General features: G+C 35.1%; 1 protein-coding gene across 1 annotated transcript; it reads left to right on the top strand.

Annotated features, from left to right (window-relative positions):
• The first annotated feature begins 2,064 nt into the window (after positions 1 to 2,064).
• On the top strand, positions 2,065 to 12,724 carry LOC132124547 (2-oxoadipate dehydrogenase complex component E1). Its single transcript, XM_059535605.1, has 17 exons — positions 2,065 to 2,362; positions 2,562 to 2,714; positions 3,537 to 3,748; positions 3,891 to 4,085; positions 5,876 to 6,145; positions 6,308 to 6,479; positions 7,916 to 8,114; positions 8,201 to 8,513; positions 8,731 to 8,815; positions 9,628 to 9,767; positions 9,932 to 10,082; positions 10,191 to 10,297; positions 10,392 to 10,556; positions 10,654 to 10,736; positions 11,104 to 11,273; positions 12,144 to 12,229; positions 12,373 to 12,724. Exons 1-17 carry the CDS (start codon positions 2,188 to 2,190, stop codon positions 12,472 to 12,474), a joined length of 2,778 nt encoding a protein of 925 aa, XP_059391588.1. The 5' UTR covers positions 2,065 to 2,187; the 3' UTR covers positions 12,475 to 12,724.
• Positions 12,725 to 12,853: the final 129 nt, after the last annotated feature.

The following is a 12,853-nucleotide window of genomic DNA, read 5'->3' as shown; positions in this document are numbered from 1 at the left end:
TTACATTCCAAAAATACTGTCTGTTTAGAAAATTTATAAAATCAATTTTAACATTAACACATACCATCTTCTTAATAAAATTCTTATTGCATACACTGTCCTTTTAATAGTCATTAATAGTCACTTTCACCCTCCAAGAGAAAAAAAAATATTATAATTATTATAATAATATATATAATAATAATAATAAAATATAATAATATTATAATAATTATTATTATTAATATATATATATATATATATATATATATATATATATATATATATATATATATATATATATATATATATATATATATATATATATATTAGAGTTACTAAAAAAATAATGTGCATTATTAGAATTAAATATAAGACAAAACCTAGATAACGTAATTTGTATTTTTTTTATTATGTTTATATATGTACATATTTGTGTATGTGTGTTTTCATTATTAGTAGTAATAATAATAAAAATGTATTGTATGTGCTTATTGCTAGGGTGGGAAGACTTTATACTCTGTGTTGTTCCACTGGATTCTATAACAGAATTTGCTTATAAATAAATGAATGAAAAAATGACTGATAAAAGAAATAAAAGAACACCCACCCCAATGTTTAATTGCTAATGCAAAATTACTAATGCAGTTTTAATTATTACTTACTGTATGTAACTGTTTTTTCTCACTTTATTGTTTCCGTTAACCTTTAAATTATTAATGCATCCAGGAGATTACAGACATTGTACAGAAAGCACAGTGAGTGAGTGGCCTATTTGACAAGAATATTGAAAAGGAGGCATTTGTAATAACTTGTCAGGTGACTTGGTTAAAAAAGGTCAACTCAACATCTTATCCAAAAGTAACATGGCACCATGCTGTGACCAGTCTGTATACCTTGAGGTGAGATACAAACTGTAAACTTGAAAATGAAAACAATAATCTGAAGATAAACACAAAATATTATTTGTATTTTAATGTGTTAAAAAAAGCAATAAATGCATTTTTATGAGATGTTCCCGCTATTTTGGTTAATCAGTATTTGTAACAAATCCTCCATGCTACTGTAAGTTCTGGTATAAATTTCATATTACACAGTTTCGCAATAGGCATTCTTTCACCTATATATATCTGTATGTGCAGTTGTCCTTAAGTACTGTAAGTCAGTATCACCAATAAACAAACTGTCTTTGTCATATGCATACTCAACTTCTTAGAAACACCTCTCAGTTCAAAAAAAATATTTATCTAGAAGTTTGATAAACATATATTCTAAGTAGGCATAAACCAGTTGACCTATCCAAACCCTCTTACTAACCAAAGCCTCAATTCCAACCAATAGGCGATGAGCAAATCATCACCTCCCCTACTGCCACTGTGCATTAGTGATGCTCACTGCGACTCAATGTCTCCAATCGGTTCTTTTGAACAGTTCATTTCAAAGAACCGGCTCAAAAGATTGATTCATCTATTATTTTACTTACGTGGTTCCTTCCTTCCTAACAAGACGATACGGTATATACATGTTCTATGTGCGCCTATATCACAGTTTATTGCGTTTTTATATACATTTTTTTATCAATCAGAGTGTTTATTATATTTAAGAAAGTGTCCATTATTTACCTCATAAAACACAGTTATCTAAACCTAAATATTATGTGCTACATTATTAGCTCTACACAGTTTTCAGATTAAGGAGTTGGTGAGTTAATTAAAAGTGTACAGATCTTTCGCAGTTTCACGAGTCAATGAGTTACATTACATGGAGAGCAGTAGCCTGATAACGATCAAAATCATCTTATTCTAAAAACTAATCAATGCGTTTACTTGATATTTCAAGTTATAAGTGTTTTAAGTTAGCAGGCATGTGCACATTACAAATGCCTCGAGTTGCTTGCATAAAAAGTGAAATCAGTGTACAAAAATATAGTTCTGCTGATTGGATTTTTTACCATTTTTTTTCGCGTGTTACATTCATAATTTTTGTGTTATGAAACATAATTACAGTTAAATTGTCAATGTAAATGCTCCCGGTCAGTTGTTGATTCATTGAATTCAGACTGATTCATTGTGAAGATTCGACTCACAAGAGTGATTCATTCACGTATTGGACACCGCTATCGTTTATTATGGCTGCGCGCTAGAATGCGTGGCTCGTAGCGAAACTTTCTATCATATTTTATCGGAGTCTTTTTTATTTATTTCCGCCATGTCAGCGGGCATTATGCTTATGAACCTACATCGACTTTTGGACCGTTCTTTCGGTGCCAGACGGCCGTTTTTAGCGAGTTTATACCACACTCACCGGGGAGTCTATGGTTTCAGACCGAGAGAGGTTCCGGAGAAAGACACTGGGCTTCCGCAGATCTTCGCGCTTAACCAAGGTTGATAACTTAACAATAACCTGCCTCTAATATTGTCTGTGTTATTATAATGTTCATGTTTTAGAGACCTCAGAACGGTAGCGTGATGCATTCTTAAATCTGCAAAAACATTAGAGATGCAAAGCAAAACCTGCAGTGCTAGCATAAGGAGTGTGGTTATGTGTTACAAGCTGCATTCACGGCTGTCTGATGTAAACAGATCACGGACTGGCGAGACTGGTGGAGGCCTATCGAGCACATGGACACAAAGTAGCTAAAATTAACCCCTTACTCCCCCAAACCCCTGTGCTGGACAGTGTTCCGGAGATCGGCCTGTTGAACAGAGCCGTTCATGGAGTCCTCAACACCACAGGTGAGTTTCTGCTCGATTCCTGCTAACTTACAACATTTTGAAGTTGATTATAAAATACTTCTTACATATTACTAAACGTATGTTCCGGGTTCAAAAGTCTGGGAACGAACGGTATATGGGAGTATGTATTTAGTAGAACATGCCGATTAGCACAATAAATAATTTCCACATGTTCAGTTTTGTGCAGAAATGGGTTTACAGTAATAGCATTAACTTAAGTAAGGAAGGGAAAAAAAATTAATCCAGGGAAAAGGAATTAGGGTGTGCACTCTTGTATTTATGTCTACTGTGTATATTTATTATGTGTATATAAAATACACCCACATACAGTATATATTTAAAAAATGTTTACATGTATGTACATTCATTTATATTCTTATATTTTATATTATATATAAATACAATTAATAAATGTTCATGGATGTGTTTGTATTTATATATACATAATAGATATACACACATATTATGTAAACAACTTTTATTTTGTATGGGATTAATCACGATTAATCTTTGACAGCACTACTATTTATTTATTTATTTAAGATGAAAAATGTGATTGCAATTTAAAATGCTATTTTTCTATAACATTTTATATATTATAGTGTTCTATATTCAATTTGTTTAGTTTTTAAATAAAAAATTATAAATTGATAGTAGTATAATGTCTGATTAATCTGTATCTGCAATCCACTATCCTTATATAATGATAATATGGCAATTTTCCACTGAGGTTGAGTTGTATTTACCACAGAATATTTTTAAATAACACTCCTTTTTTTTGGCCCATTTAGTTCCTTATATTTCCTCTTGTCTTTATTGCAGGACTGCGGCATTTTGGGAAAGCCGAGGCGACCTCAGAAGAGGTAGTGGCCTATCTAGAGAGAACATACTGTGGGAGAATCTCAGTGGAAACCACTCAGCTCCAGAGCTTGCAGGAAAGAGAGTGGTTTGCAGACCGATTTGAGGAGCTCAAGAAAGAGGCGTTTTCGCCAGAGGAGAGGAGACAGCTTGCTAAACTGATGCTCGAATCACAGGTAACACAACAGTTTGCATTTAGTCACTTTTTCTTTGAATGCATCAGGATGCCTGTTACACTTTGAATAGCATGTAAATCATTACACACTTGATTCCACTGGCATCAGCAGATGTACGTCTCCTGTGTTCGCTTTTTTAAAGGAATTCGACCACTTTTTAGCCACCAAGTTTGCCACTGTCAAACGATATGGAGGTGAGGGAGCAGAGAGCATGATGGGGTTTTTCTACGAGCTGTTCCGCTCTTCGGCGTACAGTGGAGTGACAGACGTGGTCATGGGAATGCCTCACCGCGGACGCCTCAACCTGCTTACCGGACTACTGCAATTCCCTCCAGAGGTTAATAATTATTTCGTCTGCCTATTTCTTCTGTATCTAGATTGCAAACTGGATAGACTGGATTAACTTACAGTTTAAAGCATGTCTAGATAGCCTGCTGCTGTAACATATTAAGTCAATATATACAGTCTACACATAGAGAACACATTATATTTAATCCTGGAGATAAACCGTTTTAGTATTTTAAAACAATACGTTTTATATTCTAAAGGTAGCATTTAGAGATGCTTTAGTTAAAAGGATAGTTCACCCAAAGTCATTAATTACTCGGCCTCCTGTCGTTCCAAACCTGTAAGACCTTCATTCATTTTTGGAACAAAAATTTACTTATTTTTGATGAAATCTGAGAGCTTTCTGACCCTGCATAGACCACAACTCAACTATCACGTTCAAGGCTCAAAAAGGTAGTAAGGACATCATTAAAATAGTCCATGTGACGTCAGTGGTTCAACCGTAATGTTATGAAGCTACGAGAATACTTTTGTGTTCAAATAAAACAATAATAATGACTTTATTCATCAATTCCTTCTCTTTCATTGCCAGTCTACGATGTGTGTTCCTTAGAGTTAATTACAGTTGAACCACTGTTGTCACATGGACCTTATTTTAATGATGTCTTTACTACCTTTCTGGGCCTTGAACGTGTCAGTTGCGTTGCAGTCTATGCAGGGTCAGAAAGCTCTCGAATATATATTTATCAGAAATATTTTAATTTGTGTTCTGAAGATAAACAAAGGTCTTATGGGTTTGGAACGACATGAGGGTGAGTAATTAATGATAATGATGCTTAAGGTCTAGTGGTTAGCACAGTGACATATAATACAATCTGGCGACTTGAGTTCAAGTCCTGACTCATGGTCCTTTGCCAATCCTGTTCCCAACTCTGCACCTATGCTTTCCTGTCAAAATAATTTTTTGGGGGGTGAACTATCCCTTTAAGACAAAAAAAAAAACAATACATACAAATAAATGAGTAAACAAAAAAACATGTACAACAGTATAAACAAAAAGAGGAACTGCTCATATAAATCTCAAGTAAAACTTTCTGAAATATGTACAAAAAATAATAATCTACACTAATGAAGTCACAATAATTACTCAGTGGCGCATATCAGTTTAAAATGAATGTAAATGTTATGCTGGTTAACTTACATGTTTGTACTGGAAACGTGTTTGTACTATATTAATGCAATGTAATTTTTCACTACTGATCTTATTTGGTTAATTTGCTGTATGTGATGACTCTTAAAGGGATAGTTCACACAAAAATGTAAATTCTCTCATTATTTGCTGACTCTCATGTTGTTCCAAACCTGTATGAATTTCTTTCTTCTGTGAAACATAAAAGAAGATATTTTGAATAATGTTGGTAGCCAAATGGTTTTGGTGACCATTGACTTCCATAATAAACTCAAAATATCTTCTTTTATGTTATAAAGAAAGTCTTAGAGGTTTGGAACGACGTGAGGGGGAGTAAATGATAACGGAATTGAATTTTTGCATGATTTTTCCCTTAAAATTGTGTTTGCATGTAAATCTTCAGTTTGGAATCGGTTCCTTGTTTTTCTTCCTTGTCAGTCATGTTTGTGTCAGGCATTGTTTCTTCTTAACACCTAATCCTCTGAGTCACAAACTCCACCTCCTCATTCTACATCAATAGACTCGTTCTCCAAGAAATGACAGTTTATTTTGTAACGGCAAGTTTTGGGAGAACATTTTAATTGAGTCATTGCCTGCAGCCATCACTAAGCTTTTGACGAACCAAACACTTCTTCATTTCTCGCCCTCAGCTCATGTTCCGTAAGATGAGGGGTCTCAGCGAGTTTCCGGAGAACTCTCCCTCTATTGGAGACGTGCTGTCTCATTTGACCTCCACGGTGGAGCTGGACTTTGGGGCGGGACACCCTCTCCATGTCACTATGCTGCCGAACCCCTCCCACCTAGAGGCCATCAACCCCGTGACGCAAGGAAAGACTCGTGGCCGGCAGCAAGTCAAACAGGACGGCGATTACTCCACCGACCCTCATGCACAACCAGGAGATAAAGTCATCTGCCTGCAGGTCCCGAGCAGAGATCAATCAGTCAATTTTAGGATGTCTTGTTTTAGTTATGTTTTAGTTTCCGTATTAGTAAATTCACTAGCTATAACATTATACACCATGCTAATATATAGTAGTTGTGGTAATGTTATAACATTACAGTTCATTATCTGTTACGTACAGGTTCACGGCGATGCTTCGTTTTCAGGCCAAGGCATAGTACCAGAGACCTTCACCCTGTCAAATCTCCCCCATTTTAGAGTAGGTGGAAGCATCCACCTCATCGTGAACAATCAAGTGGGCTACACCACTCCCTCAGAGAGGGGCCGATCATCTCTGTACTGTAGTGATGTTGGTATGTATTTGTCAGGGGTGTGATTGATTGATATTTTTATTTATTTAGTTATTTTTCCCACTGTACATAGATTTCCAACCTGAAATGTATGACATAAGATTGACCTGTCGTGGTTGTTTCTTAATTGTCTTGTGGTTATTTAATCTGAATCCAATTATTTGAGATAAATGAAATAAGGTTACATTTCAATCACATTTTGCAATCCTAATACCGTATTTTCCGGACTATAAGTCGCACTTTTTTTCATAGTTTGGCTGGTCCTGCGACTTATAGTCAGGTGCGACTTATTTATCAAAATTAATTTGACATGAACCAAGAGAAATGAACTAAGAGACATGAACCAAGAGAAAGCATTACCATCTCCAGCCATGAGAGGGCGCTCTATGCTGCTCAGTGCTCCTGTAGTCTACACTGAAGACATAGAGCGCCCTCTCGCAGCTGTAGACGGTAATGTTTTCTCTTAGTTCTTGGTTCTAAATAAATGCGACTTCTAGTCCAGTGCGACTTACATATGTTTTTTTCCTCATCATGACGTATTTTTGGACTGATGCGACTTATACTCAGGTGCGACTTATAGTCCGAAATATACGGTAATAGGAAACTGTATTGTGGTTATATTATAATATAAATTCATTCAAAAATGGAAAATGTGACTGCACCTTTTTCTGCAGTTTTAAGTAATCGTTTGATAAAAAATAATTTAAAAGCAAATAAATTACGACAGGTGATACTATAAGGATTGTAATTGTATTGATGTTCATTAAAATAAAAGTATTATAATTATTATTAATAATAGTAATATATTTATGACAATAAAGTAGTATTAGTGCAATAATGACATTTCTTTAATTTAATAAAAAATATATATATTAATTTATACGTTGTATAAATTGTAAAAACTTGATATAATTCGGCCATAATATTTATTGTCATGAAAATAGCCACAGTAGTTGGAAAGGCATTTATATACATTGTTATTATTTTTTGTATTATTTATAATTTAAATAACGAAATATTATTATTTTTAAGTATTGGTCATCGTGAAAGGGTTAAAAAAACTGGCTTTGTTTTTTGGTTTTAGCTGATCACATGCCTGAATTCAGGCACAAATGTTATTTTTAGTATCATTGAGACATTATATATAGAATTTTTTGTTTAGTTTTTATATTTCTATTTTATGTTATCTATTTTAATAGTTTATATTTTATGTTTTCCTTTTAATTTTAGTTAAAAGTTTTTATAGCAATTTTGTTATTCTCATTTTTATTAGGTATTTTTTAATTTCTATATAGTTTTTTTTTATCTCTCTTGTTTTAGTACATCAAATTGAACTAAATAAAAATCTGAAATGTGTACCGTACTTGGAAACTAGCTGAAGTAAAATAACATGATATAAAAAAAAAAAAATTTCTTCAATTCTGTTTGTTGCTGCTCAGGTAAAATGGTGGGATGTGCAATAATCCATGTGAATGGTGATGACGCTGAGGATGTACTCAGGGCGACCCGGCTGGCCGTGGAATACCAGCGACATTTCAGAAAAGATGTTATTGTAGACCTGCTTTGCTACCGCCAGTGGGGGCACAATGAGCTGGATGAGCCCTTTTTCACCAACCCCGCTATGTATAAAATTATTCGGTCGGTACCTCTGCCAGTAACGGTTTTGGAAATTAGCATTTTTTTTTACATTTCGTTTAATGTACCTCTTTTCTTTGCCATTCTAGGTCGAGAAAAAGTATCCCTGATTCATATGCCGACCAGCTCATCGCTGAGGGTCTGATGACAGAGGAAGAGCGTGGTCAGATCAAGACCACCTACTACGCTATGCTCAACGACCGGCTGAACAACATGACCCTCTACAGCCCTCCGCCCACCAACCTCCAGGGGCGCTGGGGAGACCTGGTGGAGCCCCAGAACAGAGTCTCGCTCTGGGACACGGGTGTAGCACTGCCCCTGCTGCAGTTTGTAGGAGCCAAATCAGTAGATATACCTGAGGAGATACAACTGCACAGTCATCTGAGAAAAACACACGTGCAGGTATTAAAAGAACATCTCGCTTGATCTTTGCAACATGACAGTTGAGAGGTTTACCTTTTTTATATATATATATATATATATATATATATATATATATATATATATATATATATATATATATATATATATATATATATATATATATATATATATATATGAATGGCTCTTCAAAAATAGCTTTCTCAGTAAAGAATTGATGCAGTCTGATTTGTCTCAGGCACGCCTGCAGAAACTGGAAGACGGCACAAAACTGGACTGGTCCACAGCGGAAGCCCTGGCGTTTGGCTCAATGCTGTGCCAGGGTAAAGTGTTCATTTCTCCCTCATTGCACTGAATTTATATTCCTTATGTAACAGATCATTTATTTTAACGGTACTCTATTTGAAAGGATTCTTTGTCAGCTTAATACAAACAAAATATTTTCGAGATACTATTTTAATCATTTCAAACTCATAACCCTGTTCTTGAGTTTAATGATGATACTATAAAAGTCCATAATTGTTTGCAAATGTACAGTGTACAGTTTCTACCTTTACAAAAGTTTAAATGAATTATACAAATAAACGTTTGTGGCCAGTTAAAGATGTTTCTTATGTGAACCATAATGAACCATCTTATGTTTTATTTATTTATTTAATTAATATATATATATATATATACACACACACACACACACACACACATATATATACTGTGTGTGTGTGTGTGTGTGTGTGTGTATATATATATATATATATATATATATATATAAAATATTCTGAAATATTATTGCAAAGCTGAATTTTCAGCATCATTATTTTAGTCTTCAGTGTCACATGACCCTCCAGAAATCATTTTTATATGCTTAAGAAACATTTCTTATAATTATCAGTGTTAAAAAAGTTGTTCTGCTTAATAGTTTTGTGGATGAATAAATAGTTCCAAAGAGCAGCATTTAATTGAAATCTCTTTTATAATAATGTAAAAGTCACTTTTATGCATTTAATGCATCCTTGTAGAATAATGTCTTTAAGAAAAAACATCCTACTGACCCTAAACTTTTGATCAACAGTGTACATGAAAATAATGTTAACATCAAAAAGTAAAAAAATATATATGTATATATTTAATGCAGGATTTAATATCCGTGTCAGTGGTCAGGATGTTGGCCGGGGTACGTTCAGTCAGCGTCACGCTATGGTTGTGTGTCAGGAAACCAACGACATGTACATCCCCCTCAATCACATCGACTCTGAACAGAAAGGCCACCTGGAGGTGAGCCGAGCCTAACCAGCTAATGTGATGGCTTTGAATTGTAACTCAATACAACAGCTGCTCCTCATTCCTGAGCTGAGTGGCCAGCACATTTACTGCATATAATTATGTTGTGTGTGTGTGTGTGTGTGTGTGTGTGTGTGTGTGTGTGTGTTTCCTCGCAGGTGTGCAACAGTGCTCTTTCAGAGGAAGCTGTTCTGGGGTTTGAGTATGGAATGAGCATTGCTCAGCCCAGACTGCTGCCCATCTGGGAGGCTCAGTTTGGAGATTTCTTCAACGGTGCCCAGATAATATTTGACACTTTCCTCACTGGAGGTAAAAAATAAAAGGCAATTAAATACTAAGGATCACAGTATAATTTGCACAACTTTTAATCAAATAGATAAATACATCTTTAGAGCCAGACAAAAACTTCTTTTTTAGGTGAGGCGAAATGGCTCTTGCAGAGTGGATTGGTCATCTTACTGCCACACGGATACGACGGAGCCGGACCAGAGCATTCGTCTTGCCGAATCGAGCGTTTCTTACAGGTGAGTTAACGCATGCTCTCTTACAGAAAAAGCACAGACTTAATTAACCAATGTCACTGATAATCTATGTAACTGCACTCTCTTCCTCCCGCAGCTCTGTGACAGTAAAGAGGAAGGTGTGGACGGTGACACGGTGAACATGGGAGTGGTCAATCCTACCCTACCAGCTCAGTACTTCCACCTTTTGCGGAGACAGATGATTCGAAACTTCAGGAAGCCGCTGATCGTGGCCTCTCCTAAGACTCTGCTGCGCTTTTCTGTGCGTTAGAGATATGAATATTCTTTATATGAAGTTTTTGGGTGAAAATGTTTTGTGTTGTTGTTTTAATAAGGAATAATCACCTTTTTTTCACTAGGGGGCAGTGTCAAGCTTGGCTGATATGGGACCAGGAACTTCCTTTAAGCCTGTCATTGGTGATCCTTCTGTAAACCCTGCAAGGTATCTTCATTCAGTCCCTTTTTCGAAAGAAGAAACCGTTTATTTGATGACAGAATACAGTGATATTGTGAAATATTATTGTAAATTAACAATTTTTTATTTGAGCATATTTAAAAAATTTACCGGTATTTCATCCCTGTGATGCAAAGCTGAATTTTTAGCATCGATACTCCACTCCTTTCAGTGTCATATGATCCTTCAGAAATCATTGCTGTTTTGCTGCTCAAGAAACATTTCTAATGATCAATTGTGCTGCTAATAAAACTGCATAATGTAAACCTCTTTACTGTCACTTTAAATCATTTAATGCATCCTTTCTGAATAAAAGTATTGTTTTTTTTCCGTATCTTTTGCTCTTTTCTTGCAGTGTGCAGCGGGTTCTGTTTTGCTCCGGTAAACATTACTATGCCCTGCTGAAACATAGAGAGACGTTACCAGAGGCAGAAAGAAACACGGCGCTGATCAGGGTGGAGCAACTGTGTCCTTTCCCTACAGAAGCCTTGCAACAGGAGCTAAATAAATACACAAATGCCAAAAGTGAGTTGGCCATATACGCATCTTTTATTCATGGAACAGTCTCATCATTGTCTTCATCAGCATGTGTTTCTTTGGTTCAGTGGCAGTTGCTCTGTGAGGGGCCTTTGTAAGGAATTGTAAATGTGTTCCCAATGCAGAGGTGTTGCGAAAATATTAAAGTTCATGAACTACACACTACACAGATGAAAAAGTAAATACACAATTATATGTTTTTCATTATTTAATGAAATATAATCATTTAAAAATAATTGAATCTGATTAATGAAAATACAGTTTTACCTGATATTTCTGTTTATTATACACATGAAACATTTTAAAGAATAAAAAAAAAAAGTCTGCATTTGAAGTATTTCAAAAATGAAGGAAAAGCTAATTTAACAGTTTAAAATAACTTTTCTATTTAAATATATTTTAACATGTAATTTATTTGTGTAGTGGCAACGCTGAATTTTAAGCAGCTCTTAATTCTTTTAGAAATATGCAGATTTTGTGCTCAGGAAACATTTTCTTATTATCAATGTTGAAAACAGATGTGCTGCTTAATATTATTGTGCAAACTGTGATATATTCGTTTTTTCTTGATGAATAGAATATTAAAAGAACATGTTAAAGCTTTTAAAACATTAGAAATGTCTTTTAATATCACTTTTAATCTATTTAATGCATCTTTGATAAATAAAAAAAATCAAAATACATTTATTTGTAAAAAATACACCCCCCCACCCACCCACAAATTTGTACAGTTTTGTATATTTATTTCCTATTACAGTGTTGTGTTGCTAGTTGTGAACATGAAAATAGCAAACACTATTGGAAACAAATATATTTATCATATTACATCACATGATATATTTTCCTTTTCCATTACAGAGTTTGTCTGGAGTCAAGAGGAGCCACAGAACATGGGCTGCTGGTCATTTGTGTCTCCGAGATTTGAGAAACAGTTAGCCTGCAAGGTCAGGTTCACCACTTCAGCTAACAGAGGGCCTCTTAGCTAATTCCGAAAATCGCATCTTAGCTTGAAATCACGGCATTTGTCAAATGAACACTTGATTTATTGCAAAATGAGCGATGTTGATCTCATCATTTGTTTCCTCAGTTGAGATCAGTCAGCAGACCAGCATTACCAGCTCCTGCTGTGGGCATCGGGACTCTCCACCATCAGCAGCATGAAGCCATCCTGACCGCGTCTTTCTCCTGAAACCACGCAACTTCAAGAAATGATCGTTTTATTGTAGCAAACAAGCTATGACTGGTACACTGACAACAAATGCAGAGCTCTGTTTGCTAAACCGAGTCATATTGCAGGTTTGACTGTTTTAATGCGTCCCCTTATTAGGTACAAGGGAACATCTGTTGGCTGAAGATTTCTTACAGACTAAATTGGTTCTTCAGAACAACCATAATTGATATTTAGTAATGATTTTAGTAATATTTGCCACACAAAAATGTTTTCCAAGCACTTTTAAATTAAATTTGATAAGCATGCAGAGGGCAGAAGACTGAATGGAGGCAAAGAAGAGAATATGAATAATTATCGTTACTGCGATGAGATGAATATTGTGTTGTGAACTGGTAGT

The sequence above is a fragment of the Carassius carassius genome, chromosome 43 (assembly GCF_963082965.1).
Source record: "Carassius carassius chromosome 43, fCarCar2.1, whole genome shotgun sequence".
NCBI lineage: Eukaryota > Metazoa > Chordata > Actinopteri > Cypriniformes > Cyprinidae > Carassius > Carassius carassius.
Note: the sequence above shows the minus strand (reverse complement) of the source record. Positions and strands in the feature narration are given on the sequence as shown.